The 18,432-nt window shown below is 39.8% G+C and overlaps 1 protein-coding gene across 3 annotated transcripts in view; it reads right to left on the reverse strand.

Moving 5' to 3' along the window:
- Positions 1–1,353: 1,353 nt before the first annotated feature.
- The window catches only part of KLHL3 (kelch like family member 3), a 529,889-nt gene continuing 512,810 nt past the window's right edge, over positions 1,354–18,432 (reverse strand). For all 3 annotated transcript variants that reach the window (XM_085617962.1, XM_085617960.1, XM_085617961.1), the window contains exon 15: positions 1,354–2,487. In XM_085617962.1, the coding sequence (XP_085474088.1) occupies positions 2,459–2,487 (29 nt within the window). In that variant the 3' untranslated portion in view covers positions 1,354–2,458. The remainder of the gene's footprint in view (positions 2,488–18,432) is intronic.

Below are 18,432 nucleotides of genomic sequence, written 5' to 3' on the forward strand. Positions count from 1 at the left end.
CAGAAGTGCATATTCCTATGATTGCGACATGTGTGCAGTAATACCTCTGTTTGGAGAGATTGTGCTCTTGGTGTGTATATTAGGCAAAGCTTTAATTACAGTTCTGACATGTCATGATGATGCGAGAGCTACAGAACATTTCTAAATCTGTCAGGTCTGCAGCATTCGTACTTCTGTGTTAATGGATCTGCTGCGCTAACTTGGACCTTCACACGACAACAGCTTGCAGTACAGCACTCTCGGAAAAGACGTTGTTTTAGAACCATGTTGTGTGAGTAGACATCAGACAAATGACCTTGCATTTTGAGTACTGAGCAATATGGTATGTTGGAATGGCGCAAAAGCTAATGAAGAAACAGTTCACGTGCAAGTTTATAACAAGGCTGTAAGAGAAATATGTGAGGCAAGCATCACTGGAGCAATGAGGGGTCTTCCTGAAAACTAAATCTGCATTTCACAAGGTACTGCAGTTAACAAAGTTTGAATCATTTTTGCGTGTGACAAGTCTGAACGTGGTTCATCGTATTACCTTAGCTGCAACGATAAATTGTTACTTTTGTTTCTGTTTCAAACTCTGCATGAACCCTTTATATCTTCTGGTCTCTCGGCTCACGCAAAAGATGTGAAAAGGACAGAGTTTCTAAGTGAGTCCGTCCGTTGGGTTTCATTCCGCTTGTTGGATAAATCGAGCAATTCATCCACAATTACCTAAGTGCATTTTATGACAATTCTAATGGCCTCCATGTTTGTATTTCTTCACAGGCGAAGGATGCACACCTGTATGTTTTGGTTATTATTTTAATTTGTTTCCGACCCTTTCCTTATGGGTCACCAAACTTGACCCCGTAGTCATCCAAGCAGTGAAGGTTGTGTGATCATGGGGCATTGTTGGTCTTTGCTATCATAGGGCATTGTTGGTCCACGCTATCATGGGGGCATTGTTGGTCCACGCTGTCATGGGGCATTGTTGGTCCACGCTATCATGGGGCATTGTTGGTCCACTCTATCATGGGGCATTGTCGGTCCACGCTACCATGGGGCATTGTTGGTCCACGCTACCATGGGGAATTGTTGGTCCACGCTACCATGGGGAATTGTTGGTCCACGCTATCATGGGGCATTGTTGGTCCACGCTATCATGGGGCATTGTTGGTCCATGCTATCATGGGACATTGTTGGTCATTGCTACCTCTGTGAACCCAATGAGCAAAGAATAGTTTTCCAACTGCATGTTGTGGATCTTGCGGAAACATTGCTATGATGGAGTGTATTCACATTCAATAAAATCAGAGGCTTATATAGAAAGTCCCTGCAAACAGCAACTATACAAAGTACACAAACAGGATTATCGTACAATAGTTACATTGTTTTATTTGTGCAGAAAATGCACAAACAGATTTAAATATTTGCACAATATACACACACGCAGGACTTGCTTTGGAGTGTGAAAATTACTTCAGGGGATATGATACACTGCAATCAAAGACATATTAACAGGTAATCCCAAAAAATATTTTAGAAATAATGTTATAAAAATCTGTACATCCAAATGTTAGCTCCAGAGCTAATTATGATTGTATGAAAAGGCAATCTTTGATAGAATCTTGTTCAGATTTAGTTATACAAATACAATTAGAACATTTCAACATTCAAACATTCCAAAGAAAACATATTAAAAGTATATTGCTGCAGTCTGTCATTGATAACAAAAGTAATTTCGAATATTGCATAGCAGAAAATGAGGTCATTTATATGCATATAACACTGCCACTTTTTTCAATGGGAAAACGTGCCATTTGCTATTAATAAATAAACGCTGGTCCTGACCACGACCACAAAACACTAACCGTTTACCCTTCATAACAGAAATCATACAGTAAAACTTCAAGAATTTCCCAAAAACTGTGGCTTGCAAATTGGTTTAGTGCAGTCAACTCTGTAGATTTATAGTAACCATTCTTTGTAAGCACATTTGCTGGATTTGGAAAATTGACAGTTCCTACTATGAAGTCATCCTACTGGCCTGCAGATTAAATATTTATTTATTTTAGTAATATCAGTAGTAGAGAAATACAGTATATTTCACCCACATGCCCTCATGGAGCTTTTTTTTGTGCACTAAAACGCCCGTTCTGCAGCATGGGTAAAACTTGATGGCACTCTGATGGCACCTTAATTGCTGAAGGAAACATACATTGTTGCTTCAAAAGACGCGGAGCCCACTGCGTAAACATGTATGCTCTGTTCCCTTAGCACCAAGTCTGTTCGCCACAGAGTTTTCACATTGCTTTAGCATCCAATGCAGCGGGATGGCAGAGGTAATTCCCTACAGTATATGTACACTTGTTACGTTATCCAGTTATAACAATGGACGCGGAACAGTCACTCATCCTTCCTCTCAGGGCTGGCTGGGTAGAACTCACTTCATGTGTACGTTACTTCTTCAATGGCCTTTTGGTCACAATGGTTTATCGATCACAGCGACACCTGTTTAAAAAGTTGAACAAAAACACAACACAGGGTTAGCTTTGGTATCTATGAAATAGGGACTGGAAAACATTTACGACTGTTAAAACTGCATCATTGGACTCGCGTAAAAATATTCAGTACTGTAATGATACCCAGGGTAGGACTGGTCAAAGGCGGAGTAGCTTTAACTGAGTCCCTTGACCTCTGACTGTGTCCAACATGGATGGACTAAACACAATGTGTGTGTCGTGCTTGTTAGAGAAACTAGGTGTCTTAGAGTGCTTGTAAGAGATACTTATTGTCTTAGATCAGAAACTGACACCCCCTAATGAATTCATAGATCAGATATAGCTGTCTTCACTACAATTCCAGCCAATACGCTCTTCCTTCTGAAGGAATCCATTACACCAAGCGACAGGGTAAGCAAACCTTTCACTGCTTAGACAGCCGTCAAACGTGCTAAGCAGCAGGCCGCTTTAGTTTACTGGACACCAAGGCATTGTGTAGTGCGACACAACACCAATTAATTTCACACATGCTATTGTAAAAAAAAATTGTAGAACATGCAGATTGTTGGACCATATTGTGCTGTACACGCTTTATTGTGTCTAATTGTGGAGAAGAAATTAATTATACATACGTAGGCAGGAAAATATGACGCATGATAGTTATTGATTAGGTAATTAGAATGCATCCATGCTGACTACCAAAGCTTATATTTTATTTAACACGATAGTTCACTTCCAGACTGAAGAAGGGAGGAAGACTGTCTGTTACCCAGGGTTATTATGCATGACAGAACCTGTATTGACAGATTGAGAATACAATCGCTCAAGTTCCATTCTAGAGAAATTTCACAGAGTTCTAACTTTGACGCGTTGAAAAGCTGTCCTCTCCAATAAACAACACTGCCATGAAGTCAAAAGTAAAATATATTTGCTGTGCAAAGAAGCACAGAGGATTGCTCAACTTACAAACATTTGTTTTTATCAAAGAGCAGATATGGTCGTAATTCAAATGTCTTGCAGATGCAGTAGTAGAGAGCAACGGGAGTATAATGCAGAACACTGGTGTCCTGGGCCGTGGGAGATTCGTTTTAGGGAAAGGGTCTTTAAGTTTGGCTTTTCTTAAGTAGGGTTGGGTGTCCTCCAAGACTGAACAGATATTACAGATAACACTGAATAATCCACTGACATCTATTGAATTGGACCTTGCCAAAGTCTATGAATGGATCTCAAGCAATGTATTTACTTTTACAGAGAACCTAGCAGGGCAATCGTAACTAAGGAAAACTAGCTTGCATGGGCACAAGAGCAGCTAGGAACTGCACGGTGCAGCACCGGCTGAGGTAAGAATGGAGATCTGGGCTTACAGTCCAGGTTCCAAATGTGACTTTTCCTATGTGACACACTTGAAATTGCCTCTGTTCTGAATCTTATAAGCTCTAGCAAAGACCCACTGTTGGTGAGAGAGAGACATGATATGACACCACAACTACGAACCTCGAGGCTCATGCAAAGTGTATGTACACTTTTGCAAACAATTTATACATACCACCAAAAGAGACAAGTGCTTCGAAATACCACTATGGGTCCATGGATGTGCACTGCGGCTGACATAAGGCTGGCCACAAGAAGGCTGACCGCTTAGTACATTAGGAGAGCTGCAAGAGTATACCTGATAATGTCTTGTTCAATCGTGCTACTTTAGGTTTCTCTTATCAATTTCACTCAACTCTAACACCTTTGTGAAATGTGTTCACCTTGCTAATCTAGAGTATTTTTAAGTGGAGAAGCAGGCCCCAAAGTTACAGAAAAGATAAATTTGGACTCCGCTAGCATGTGCACAAAACTACTTTTGATTTGTTTAGGAACCAACAAGATGCTTTAAAGTCAAAAGAATATTCTTAGCACCCTGAGTGGTACTTGAGGAATTTAGGAACAAAGTCGGTAAGACGTATGGAGAGAGAAATTAATGGTATATCAAGTGATCCTAATAAAGGTGTAGGAGTGTAGACAGGGAAGTCCATGAAATCTGAGTGAGAGAACTATTTAGAGAGACACAGAGTGTAGATATATTGTGTGAATTTTATTTCACCTCTTGGCCACCAGATCTACAAGGCTAAAGTATATGACTCCCGCTGCAGACATGATTTGGCCTGCTCATCACAAAGCCAAAGCTACCAATAACATGAACAACAATTCACCATTCCACCTACATTAAAATAAACACAGGGTAGTCGGACAGTTCAACCCCCAATACTAAGCTTAAGGAGACAGAAGCTCCCAGTAAATCATGGACATTTGTGCCGGTCATCTGCTGCCAAAACATACTAAAGTGTGTCTCAGACATGTATGTGGCCCATGTATAGTGCACATATGAACAAGACTTCTTTCACGGTCTATTCTTGAGATGTGCACCTTTCTTTATCATCAGTTAATCTGGGAAGTAAACTGAAGCTGTGATCTTCCTGACACAGAGACCTTAATTTAAAGAGCCAATGAACTTTTACACAGTCACCCACATTTATGAGCTAATTGCCATCTGGCTATTCATGCATCCTAATACAGCCCAAAATGTATCCACATTTTCCCTAAAGTATAAGGCATTATATTTGTGCACTGCATGCAGCTGAAGATGGCACTACACAAAACATGATGCTCGCAAACCTCTCCTATGATATAAGGCATTATGCACCTGCGTGGGCACACAAATCTGGTTCTATAAAGCAACATGGCAGGATCTACATTATGCTGTGTTACAAAAACAACCCTAAGCCATTGTTTGTGACATTTAACACAATGTATATCCTCAGTTGTCATGGGCAAAGGCCATGCCTGGGCGGCTCCAACTCAAACACCTACCACATATACCGAGAGCCCAAAAATTAATTTACATTGAAATCTAAATATAATCAGATGTTCGTGAATATCATCCAAAAACTTCAGGATTGTCAGCTGCAGTTTCTGAAATGTTTAGCACGTAAAAAGGTTTCCAAACATCCTAGAAACAGAGAATAAAAAAATAGTGCGTCCTTCACTAACATGTCCAACGTACACATTTAGGGCAAATGTGCTGGCAACTACTGTTGCACCCAGAGAAAGAAGTAACGAACAAGAGTACAATGCTCTTGAACCAAACAAACATAATTTACTCACTCTAACAAGTCAAAAAGATTAATTGTTAACACTTTATTTCAAATGAACACAACTTCAATAGTCCATGAACACAAACAAATGGGGAAAATACAGCTCTAACTTTCCTTCCTTTTCAGTAACCTATTACAATAACAACCCTATTACCCTACATCACTCACCATTATACCTACCATAATCAAACATTAAAGAAATCCCCTGGAAAAACTTGAAGTTAGGGGGAATTCCGAGTTGATGGGGTGTCAAAACTGGGCACAACACAAAACCTGAACATATGTGAAATTTCAAAGATAAGGTACTACTGTAACCCCTTTTCACCGCCATCATGGGAAGGTGGTAAAGGAGATGTGATTCCATGGTCACATGTAGCTGCAGTATCGTCTTTGATAATGTCAATAAAGGTGTGATGTTACTGAGGATTGCATTTGAAACGTCATCTGTGACATACTGTATGAGCACATAAGCAGAGCATTGGAGGAGCATCATAGTTTCTTTGCACACCATGCTGGAGCAGAGTTTTCTTTTAGAAAATTCATGGGCTTTTGAAGCTCTGGCATGTCTATGTGTTTTATTAATTTATTAATAATTAACAATTAATTATTTGTCTTGTGTAAGTGTGATTTTATTAATCAATTCGTTTGTTCTAACATAAGAGAAAGTTATACGAGGGTTAGCTTATTTGTGCTGTTTCTGTTTAATAATGACGTGCAAGTTTTCATGTTTAAACGTTGCTGTGTGTTATTTATTTTAAGCACAAAACGCTGTCTGAATTAATGCTTTTTATGTCGCAAAGCTAGATAAATACATACACATAAGGGTATTAGTGGGGTTAACACTGTTTAATCATTATGCTGTAGTAACGTTTATTTTGTCTCTTTAATTAAGATGGTCTATTGTGGCCTATGAAGGCCTTAATCGAGCTGACAGTATTTCGAAGCCTGGCTGTGGCATATTCTGTGATGTGGCAAGGGAGACCCCTGCTGGAAAAAGGTTGAAGACAACTGACCATGGTCCTTATTGTAAATTTCCATGAGGACATCAGCAGTTTGGAGGATCTCCAAAGAAATGGAACGTCCTTGGCAAACAAAGGAGCTTCAGAAACGAACAATGTACTGTGGCCCGGCTGCCGAGGGAAGTTGAACAAATTGGATACTTTGATAGTTTCTTGGTTCCTGTTCCGTAGTTCACGTCTTGTGACTTTTCCTGAGCGAAGATTTTCAGATGTAGCAATGTTACATACCTTCCTTCTCGCTCTGCTCAGTGATACAGTTTATTCCGCCAATTTTATGTGTGTTTCCATTGTAATTTTCATTATAAGAATTGTTAGCTTAGGGAGGGCTTTGCCACTTGCCATTTTACCTTTGCTGCGTGAACTTGCGTTGCTGAGGATCGATGCTGAGGGACTTCGTCCTGAGAGACTTTACCGAGAGACTTGTCCTGACCCGTTCTGACACTTAGTTAGAATAGGTAACTATGAGAAATGATTTATTCTGATTGATTTACTTTGACTAATTTTAGATAAAGCAATATAACTTTTAAACATGGTGTTGAATTTCCTTTCTTGTCAATTATTGTGTACATTTTGATCATTATTGAATAGTTTGTATAGAGTATGTTTAAGGATAACCACTATAATCAGGTCCTATCGTCCTAGATATAGATGCAGGGTGTTTAGGTGTTTTCTTTCCACAGGTTTATTGCTGGTAGAGTATTTGAGCGTATGTTAGTGAAATGGGCCCTAGCGTATGATGAATGTATGTGCGTGTAACTGTGTGATTACTCTATCCGTGGTATTGGGCATATTTTAGATACCCTGATCTCTATCAATTTCTCTGGTAGCAGAGGATGGTTATAGATGGTTGTCTTGATCTGATAAGATAAGATTGCTTGTATATTAGCTTATTGATTATTGATTTATTTTTGATGATATTGGTATATGTACTAATACTATATGTTGGAGTCGTCATGTTGAGTTATATGTAGTGCTTCTGGAATTTGGAAGCTGGTAGCAGTTCCGTAGTAGGGCAGAGGAAGGTGTATATGCTGCTCTCGGGAAAGACGGGATTGTAAGGAATAACGTGTGACAATTGAAGTTGCGCGTTCACATTGTCTGGGTTCGGAATCAGTGACATTATTGTATGTTACTATTAGAAAACATTTCTGGTATATAAGGAGTGTGTATCGTAGTGAAGGTTATCTGTGAAACTCTGGTCTTGAGTCCCAGGGATCCGTAAGGATTGCCGTTAAAGCTTATTGCGGGAGGAGTAATAGGTATTCTCTGAGCTTGTTTGAGGAACTGGGCAGAGGTAAGCTGCTTAGTTGTTGTGAGTTATAATTCTGTAGTGGGACAGATTGTGCGCTGTTCTCGGGAAGCAGGATTCTGTGTGCATGTAGTATATTTTTCTTGTATGAATGTGCGTGAATGCATATACATTTATTGATTGTAAGACTCTTTGGATACGTCCTAGAGGAAACAGTTATGAGATGTATGTAAGTTTGTTGATTCTTGAGAAATAGACTCTTTTTTACTATCCTGTGGTTAGCGAAGCAGACAATGGAGATGTTTTTATGTTGTAACTAATAGATTTTGTAGAAATTTTGACACGAAGTCTACTGAGAGTTTTTGTAAAGGAGGGGTAGACGAGTGACAGAGACAGGAGACAGAGACTGCAGCGGCTGTTGACGTCAGAAGGTCCGCGCTCTGATTGGATAGCGCTAGGATTAGTGCGTTAGTGTGAGTCGCGCAGGGATTGGAAAAGCTGTTTAGTGACGTAGACGCTCCAGGATTGGTGCGTTAGTGTGAGTCGCGCTGCTATTGGTTGAGAAACTCGTATTGTATATTTATAATACGGAAAGAGTAGAGAGTTTTTAGTAAGCGCTAAAATGTATTATCAAGAGGAGAAAAAGAAAAAAACATTCTTTGGGAAAGTTAAAAAGTGGTTTACCAAGGATAAAGAGGTTAAAACGAGAGAGGGTGAGTTGCTACCTCCAGCGAAAACACCTGCATCCTTCATGGTTGCGAAATATGGATTACATACCTGTATATGGTTGCAGAATTGGGTTAGGTATACTAAAGAAGATGGTGTTTTAGCATTTCCAGAACATGGTTCATTTAATTTGGCCGTGTTGAGAAATTTACGGGAAAAGATGGCATGTCTGGACCCGAAGCCGAGACCTACACAGTTCGAGGCTTTAGTGGAATGGGAAGAGGAAGTTCATGAGCGAGAAAAGCAAAGATCTGGAGGGTATTACAGGAACATGTTTGGGAGGAGACATGATCGTGAAACACATCATGATCGGACGAAAAGATGGCGAGATGTTAATATGACGGAGGGATTATATCCAATGAGAACAGTTGAAGTTTCTGCTCCTTCTGTAGAAAGGGTTCCTGAGTCAGATATGAGAAGATATGGAGAGTATGAGGATGAGGTCTTAAATGACATGATTTACAAGAGACCACCTCCATATAGACCAGAACCAGATGAGAGTACACCAATTGTTTCTCCGATAAGAGATACAGTCTGTATTATTGAAAAAGAAAAAATGACACCTGAATCAAGAAGTAATAGTTCTTTCAGGGAGAGAGAAAATCGAAGTAGTGAGGAAAATGCCAGAAAATTAGCAAAAACGACAACAGAACTGACTGAGAAAATTAGGGAGTTAACGAAGAATCTGGAAGCTGTTACGGTGCCTGTAACTATAGGTCCAGTTATGCCTGTGTTTGACAAACAGAGAGCAGGTGAGAATGGACTAGTGATTCCATATGTTGGGAATAACCTGACAAATTCAGTTGGTCCTTCAGGAGATTCAGATAAAAGAGCAGAAAGAAGTGACCTGAGACAAACAAGACATGACACATGTAGTGAACTATTGGATGTTAGTGAACCCAGTTGTTCAGGGATGCCAATTTTAGAACCGCAGAAAAAAGTGGTTCCAGTGAGAAAAACTGCTGAAATAACAGTTGATGATTTGAATGATTGGATGAAGGTTCTTCAGAAAAAGGATAAGGATTCACAAGTTATTGATGTGGTTAAGTTACGTATAGAATTAGAAGAGCTTGTGACAGGAACAGTTCCAACAGAAATCCTGAAGAGTCATCATGATGGTGAATTAATGTTTATGTGTAAAAGCATAACATGGAGAGCAAGAAATACTCATGATAGACTAAGAGCGATAGCAAATGAGCAAGGAGTTGACATTGATAAAGTAAAGGTTTTGCAGAAAACTTACAGGATGGATTTCACAGAGAAAGACATAGAAAATTTGAATACTTCTGGTAGAACAGGACAGATTAAAGAAATGGTGGCATTATTGCGAAGATGGGGTGATGTAGAAAAATGGAAGGATAGGTGGTATAAGAAAAGAGAGGAATCTGAAGACAGAACAACTTATTCAGCATTTCCAGTGAGAGAAAAGGAGAAACCAGTGGATAATTATCCTATGAGAGAAATACCTGGAGGAGGATATGTACATGGTTCCATGGTCCAGACAGGATATTTTATCATTTACGAATGATTTCCCTCGATTGAGAGAAAAGCCCGTCGAGTGGTATAGGCAGGTAGATAGGTTTGTGAAATTGTCAAAAGTGCTGTGGGTTGACCTGAATAGTCTGTTTGATATAATTGTTCCAGCAGACTTGTGGACTGAGTGTAAAATAGTTGTGAGTTGGCCTACTGAGGAATATCCAAGAGATCCAAGAACAGGGGCACCAGATCCAGAAGTGATGAGGAAGTATGATCAGGTGATGGTATACCTGAAGAGTAAAGTTCCTCCAAAAGAGACAGACTGGGTTAAGATAGACCGAACACAACAGGAAGCAAAAGAATCAGTTCATGCTTTTTACGAAAGGTTGATACTGGCTTTTAAACAATTCAGTGGAGATGAACACCTGGGTGACAAGGATTTGAGTCATTTTGTATACAGATTTGTATATGGTTTAAGACCTGAAATTGGTGAGAGAATTCGTGAGCACACGGTGGATTGGCAGAGTAAGAAAGTAGATGAGATTCTGAGACATGCAAAATACTTCAGTGATGAAATTGAAGCAAAACAAAGAAAGCTGAAAGAAAAAGCAATGTGGGCACAGGTGAAAGTTGCAGAAAGACAGGAAGCACAGTTAGTGGAACAGGCGAATAATCCAGGAAATAATGCAGGAAATAGACCCAGATATGTAGGAAAGGGGAAAGGAAGTCTTGAGGAAGCAAAGAAAAAGTTCCCTTGTCACAACTGTGGCCAGCTGGGACATTGGAGATCTGAATGTCCTAATCCACCATTAGTGAATAATGAGGGTAAATCCTTAAATCAACAGGTGCAGAATGAAGGGAATAACCAGCAGCAACAGCAACAGAAAGTTGTGAGACAGCAGAGTCAGGAGCCAAAACCGCCCTTGCCGCAGAATAGAGGGGTACAAAAATATAATCAGGACTCAGGATTCTACAATGATGAGCAGGTAAACAAACCAAGACGTTCTAACAAAGTACAACAGTACTTGTTAAAGAGTGAAGGGAGTGAGTCTGAGGGTGATTATTGACGGTGCCGAAGAGAGGAGGAAGAGTGCATACTTGGTGCAACTCTAGGAATAGACCAGGCAGGACCATTTGTGGATGGGAAAATAAATGAGGAGAGTGTTACTTTTTTGGTAGACACAGGTGCGACAAGATCAACTGTCAGGTCAACAGATGTTAGAAATCTTCCTCTCTCGGATGAAGCAATCCAAGTAGTTGGTGTAGCCAATACACAAATCAGAACACGTCTTACTGAACCAGTAAGAGTACAGATAGGGAAATTTTCAGACATGCACAGATTTATTGTCTGTGACACGAGTCCAGTGAACTTGTTAGGTAGGGACCTATTGTGTAAAATGAATTGCACAATTTTTTGTACACCAGATGGAATAGCTTTTGAGACACCAGATGATGATGTTTTCTACCGAATGACTCTAGAAAATAGAGAAAATGAGTTAATTGGTGCATTTGCTGTGTTTAATCCGGAGGATTTGCCTCAAGAGCTGAGAGACACAGTGAAAAGAGCAGTTTGGGATTTTACAGGAGAGGATGTGGGATTGATGAATAATGTAGATCCAGTGAAAATTGCAGTAAAAGAGGGAATTACATATCCTAACATTCCTCAGTACAAAATGACACCAGAAATAATTGAAGGGATAACTCCTATAATTGAGAAAATGATTCAGCAAGGAGTTCTGAGAGAACTACTGAGTAGTCCGTGTAATTCACCAATAATGGGACTGAAAAAGCCCAATGGCAAATTTAGGATCGTACAGGATCTGAGAAAAGTTAATCAAATTGTGGTGGCATGTTGTCCTATTGTGCCAAATCCATCAGTGATTCTGTATCAAATTCCACATGATGCTGAGTGGTATACAGTGATTGATTTGTGTCATGCGTTCTTTTCAATTCCATTGCATCATGACAGCCAGCCGATTTTTGCATTTAGGTTTGGCCAGCGTATCTTAGCATGGTGTCGAATCCCACAGGGGTATACAGAGAGTCCTTCGATATTCAATCAGTTATTGAAGAAATCGTTGGAGAGTTTGATTATGCCCGAAAACTCAGTGTTAGTGCAGTACATTGATGACCTACTTGTGGCATCAAAGACACGTGAAGCTTGTGAAGTAGATACCATAGCTTTACTGAATCATCTGGCAGATGGAGGGTTAAAGGTATCCCCAGCCAAATTGCAGTTTTGCAAAAAAGAGGTGCATTATCTTGGACACAATATTGAAAAAGGTCTGAGAAAAGTGACTACTGACAGGATCAAAATAATCAGAGAAATGAAAGCTCCAAAAACCCAGAGAGAAGTGAGAATGTTCCTGGGTATGGTGGGATATTGTCGTCAGTGGATAATTAATTTTTCCCTGATAGCAAAGCCATTGATTAAATTGACAAAAAGTGAAATGACAGATCCATTGAATCTGGATGAAGAACAATTGGCAGCATTTGAAGAGCTCAAAAGTAAAATGTGTGAGGCTCCAGCTTTGGGTATGCCTGACTATGAAAAGGAGTTCGAATTGTACTGCAGTGAGAGAAATGGATGTGCACTTTCAGTGTTAATCCAGAAACATGGACAATTGAGAAGGCCTATTGCGTACTTCTCATCAACACTTGACCCTGTAGCTGTGGGTTTACCAGGTTGTCTGAAATCTGTGGCTGCAACATGCAGGAGCCTGGAACAGAGTGAGGGAATCATAATGGGATATCCTGTAAGGGTATTTGTACCTCACAATGTGGCAATTCTTTTGACGAGAAGCAGAACTCAGCATATGTCACATAGTCGGCTGACTAAGTACGAAAAAGTGATTCTGGGAGCATCAAATGTGACTCTTGAGAGATGTGTGAATGTGAATCCAGCGACACTCTTGCCGGATATTGAAAATGTGGGTATAAAGATGGAAGATGATCATGATTGTTTGGATGTGCTTGAGTATTGTACAAAACCGAGACCAGACATAAGGGATATTCCCTTACCTGAGAATGACCATGTGCTGTTTGTGGATGGATCATGCCTGAGAAATGATGATGGTGTGCTATGTGCAGCATATGCAGTGTGCAAAGTTTCAGAGGTCATGGAAGCATCACCATTGAAAGGAGTGAAATCTGCGCAAGTTGCTGAATTAGTGGCATTGACAAAAGCTTGTGAGATTGGGAAAGATTTGAGAACAACCGTGTTGACTGATAGTCAGTATGGATTTGGAGTGGTGCATGACTTTGGCCAGTTGTGGCTGCAAAGAGGTTTCTTGACATCGGGTGGAACTCCGATAAAGAATGCTGAATTGATTGGAAAATTGCTTGAGGCGATACAGCTGCCTAAGGAGTTAGCAGTTGTAAAATGTGCTGCCCATGGTCCAGGGGATGATTTTATCACGGTTGCAAACCGTTACGCCAACGATGTGGCGCAGTATTGTGCTAAGACAAATCAGTCAATTAATCGGGACAGAATGGAGGAAATGTCTTTTCTTTCTGTGATGTTTACTAATGTCCTAGAAACGTGGGATGAAGTGAAGCAGTTACAAGATGAGGCAGGAGAAGAAGAGAAACAAGATTGGGTTAAAGCAGGATGTGCTCCAAGAGAAACAGACCATGTATGGGTCTACAGAGATGGCAGACCAGTGATGCCTAACTCAATCTTGTCGTCAATGGCAAGGATGTATCATGGCCAGGGACATCTGGGGAGGGATGCGATGGTGAGGTCGTTCAAGCAGACCTGGTACAATGCAAAGTTCAGGACAATTGCAGAGAGCATCTGTCAAAGGTGTTTAATTTGTCAGCAATTTAACACTGGGAAAAAGACAGTGGTGAGTCTGGGAACAATAGGCAGAGAAGGAGGTCCTTTTACAAGAATGCAGATTGATTTCATTGAAATGCCCCAAGGGAACAGACTGAGGTATGTTTTGGTAGTAGTCTGTTTGTTTTCAAGGTGGGTGGAAGCTTACCCGACTAGAAGAAATGATGGATTAACAGTGGCAAAATTACTGTTGAGGGAGTTGATTCCTAGGTACGGGTTTCCAGTTACAGTTGAGTCTGACAGAGGTAGACACTTTCAAAATGAACTCATAGGTTTAATTTGTGAAGCATTGAAAATACAGCAGAAGCTACATTGTGCATACCGACCAGAGGCTTCTGGTGTGGTTGAGCAGATCAATGGCACAATCAAGAATAGGATTGGAAAGATGTGCTTAGCTACTGGCATGAAATGGCCAGATGTTTTGCCTTTAGTTCTGATGACTATGAGATCTACTCCAGATAGAACTACTGGTTTGAGCCCGCATGAAATAATCATGGGACGTGCTATGCGCCATGCATTCGTGCCTGTCAATAAGTTGGTGTCAATAACTGATGACATGATTTTGGATTACTGTAAAGGCCTGGCTGACGCAGTTCATTCTGTGTTTCACCAGGTTGGAGAAGAAGCTACCACACTTGAGAAGAAGCAAGCCCATGATCTGAGTCCAGGAGATTGGGTGAGGATAAAAGTTCACAGGAGAAGAAATTGCTTGATTCCAAGGTGGGGAAGGCCGAGACAAGTTATTCTGACTACAACGACTGCAGTAAAGTGTGCTGGAGTGAAGCACTGGGTACATGCAAGTCATACTCTGAGAGTTCCAAACCCAAAAGAAGGAACTGGTAAAGAGTATTTTGAAGAGTCAGATTCCAGCGATGATGAAGATACTGAAGATACGGAATCAGTGAGAAAAGAAGCACAGAGAGCTTCAAGAGAATCACTGCGAGTATCAGAGAAAAGATCAGATTCTGTTAAAGAGCCTGAAGTTTCAAGTAGCAGTGGAGGGAAAAGAAAAGAAAAAAGAAATCACACAGAGATTACTCCTGAATCAGAAGAGGAGGAGATTGAAGAACCACTTGAGATTATTCTTGAAGAAACAGGGTCAGAAGAAGAAAGAGAGGGACAGATTGCGGAAGACCCCCGAGGAGGTGTAGGGAACATTGATGAGGAGCTAGGTGAAGGGACAAGTAGTCAGCAAGAAGATTGCGTGTCGGAGACCCGAGGAGGGACAGAAGTAGGGAAGTCTCAAATAGTGGTGAAAGAATCTGTGGAAGAAAAGAAAACTGCTAAGAAACGAAAGCAAAAGGCAATTGAAACAGAATCGGATGATGAAAATGAACAAACAGAGGGTCGAGTTCTGAGAAAGAGAACCTCGATTGGAGAAAAGAGTGTTAAAGAATTAAGGCCGAAAAAGGTTGTGAAAGGAGATCGTTGGCCTAACAACCGAGTTAAAAGGGTGAGATACAGAGTAATAAGAGCAAATTCATCGAAAGCTGAACAAGTAAATGAAATATCAAGTCAAACTTCAAAGGCTGAAGGAGAAGAATCAAGGAGATCAAAGGAACCAGTAGAAATAAAAAGAGTTAAAAAACCCAACCAAAAGTACAGATCACCGGAATGGTCTTATGTGACACTGTCTGAAGAAGGAAAAGAAGAAACAGTGACTCGAGATAATCCGGAAGTGGTCTTGAGAGAAGTGGTTGAGGAAGATACTGGTGAAATTCTGAAAGTACTCTTGACTGACATTGGAGAAGAGTCGAGTACTGAGGATTCTGACGTTGGAGATCTGATACAATTTGATGTTGAAGAAATTGAAGTGAAGAATGACAAGTATCCAAACTGAGTGAAAGAAAGATTCACTTGGATAAAGTGAACGAGGAGATCGTTTGGATAAACTGAAAGCTGAAGAGTTGTTGAGGAATTGAAGAAGTTCAAACAGTAGTGGAGTAGTAGAGGCTAAACTAAAATGGCTAACATAGAGGATAATAGAAATAGATGTGCCTTCTTTAAGAGGTGGTGTAGAATGTGCTGCTGTTGTACTGGATTATTAATGCTTCTATGGGGTGTTTTAGTTTTATTAGTTACTTTTAGAGTAGAGTTTGGAATGAATATAGAAAATGTGACAAATGTAGAGAAGAATTCTCAAAAAGTAGTTCCAATTAGAAGTAGTAGTTACATACACAAAGATAGGTCAATTAATAATTTCTCTAGTAATGTTTTTTCTAAACTGTTATATGAATATGTGAAGACAATGGAAGTAAGGGATTGCTATGTCTGCATGCAGTTACCTGCATCTGTTTCAGAGGGTGTTACCTATCACCATTTACCAGCTACATATGGTATTTCTTGTAGTATTTTAAGTAGTGTTTTTTATTTGTTAGGGAAAATAGATTATAAGATGTCTAACAGAGATAGTATTTTTGGGCACTTGCCAATGAATGAAGAGCTGAATCCAGCTAAAGAAGCTAACACTTTTGGTGAGATTTTTATTGAAGAAAAAGGATTAACATTAGATTATATTTTTAAGAATAATTTAACTTGCAGTTTGAAAGAAGAGGAGAGAGCTTTCCTGGATATGGTAGAAGAAAGGAGAGTGAACATGCATGAGAAAGGGGAAAAATATGAAGTGAGTGAGACAATTTGGGACATTGAGATGGGAAAAGAGTTGAAAAATGGGGCTAGTCCAACTTTAGCTCTAGATGCACCGCAGAAGGGTAAACTTTGCATTACCAGAAGGAAATCCCAATATGATACATATTTTGTGGGAACAAGTGAGTGCCATGATACATACTTCATTGCGACAGGTTGGGGTTTCAGAGGTGGAGAAGATACGATTTTTCCAGGAGTGTACTATGTTTGTGGGAACAAGGCTTATTACAAGTTGCCTGACCATTGGTATGGCACGTGTTATGTGGGCCTGGTTTTTCCTAAGATTTTTCATACAGATAAAATAAGAGATGTAGAAGATATTAACTTATTAACACGTTTTAAAAGAGAAACTTGGTCTGAAATTGTGGGTGACATTTTTGGGGTTTTGACTCCAGCAGTGGGAATTTCTTTAAATGCTTATGGAATTCGGAAACTGTCCACAGTGGTTGATCGCTTATCGACAAATACCGCAGGAGGGTTTCTTTTGGTGAATACGGAATTAAGTGCTGTACGTGCCATGTCAATGCAAAATCGACTTGCCCTTGATATTTTATTGGCCAAGGAGGGTGGAGTTTGTGGAATATTGAAAGTTCAACATTGTTGTACTTACATTCCTGACGAAAGTAAGGACCTGAAGGTCTATATCAAAAATATTACTGATTTGCATGAGGAATTAGTACCACTTGAAGCTGGGAGTTTGTGGACTAAAATAGCTAATAAAATGATAGCTGTTAAGGATTTTATTGCAAAAATAGGTAGTACAATTATAGGTAGAATATTGTTTCCCTTGTCTTGTATAATTGTGGCTTTGTTAATAATAAGATTGGTGTGTGTGTGTTGTAAAAACAGGGGAGGGAAGAAGAAATTGAATAAGGAAAAGAAAAATAAGAAGTTGAAAAGAGAACCTCAAGAAATTGAACTAGAAGAATTGAGGGAGAGTGTTTACTTAGAGACAAAGAGAGATGATGAAAGAGTGACTAGTGTTTAATGTTGTGTAAGGGGAAAAGACATTTCTGATTTTTCCTAAAATGGGACTAAATTTTCACTAATTTTTTTTTTTTTTGGGTTTATTTGGTGATAAAATCACCAAAGGGGGGATTGCTGGAGCAGAGTTTTCTTTTAGAAAATTCATGGGCTTTTGAAGCTCTGGCATGTCTATGTGTTTTATTAAATTATTAATAATTAACAATTAATTATTTGTCTTGTGTAAGTGTGATTTTATTAATCAATTCGTTTGTTCTAACATAAGAGAAAGTTATACGAGGGTTAGCTTATTTGTGCTGTTTCTGTTTAATAATGACGTGCAAGTTTTCATGTTTAAACGTTGCTGTGTGTTATTTATTTTAAGCACAAAACGCTGTCTGAATTAATGCTTTTTATGTCGCAAAGCTAGATAAATACATACACATAAGGGTATTAGTGGGGTTAACACTGTTTAATCATTATGCTGTAGTAACGTTTATTTTGTCTCTTTAATTAAGATGGTCTATTGTGGCCTATGAAGGCCTTAATCGAGCTGACAGTATTTCGAAGCCTGGCTGTGGCATATTCTGTGATGTGGCAAGGGAGACCCCTGCTGGAAAAAGGTTGAAGACAACTGACCATGGTCCTTATTGTAAATTTCCATGAGGACATCAGCAGTTTGGAGGATCTCCAAAGAAATGGAACGTCCTTGGCAAACAAAGGAGCTTCAGAAACTAACAATGTACTGTGGCCCGGCTGCCGAGGGAAGTTGAACAAATTGGATACTTTGATAGTTTCTTGGTTCCTGTTCCGTAGTTCACGTCTTGTGACTTTTCCTGAGCGAAGATTTTCAGATGTAGCAATGTTACATCCCTTCCTTCTCGCTCTGCTCAGTGAT

This window comes from Triturus cristatus, chromosome 7, assembly GCF_964204655.1.
Source record: "Triturus cristatus chromosome 7, aTriCri1.1, whole genome shotgun sequence".
Classification (NCBI taxonomy): domain Eukaryota; kingdom Metazoa; phylum Chordata; class Amphibia; order Caudata; family Salamandridae; genus Triturus; species Triturus cristatus.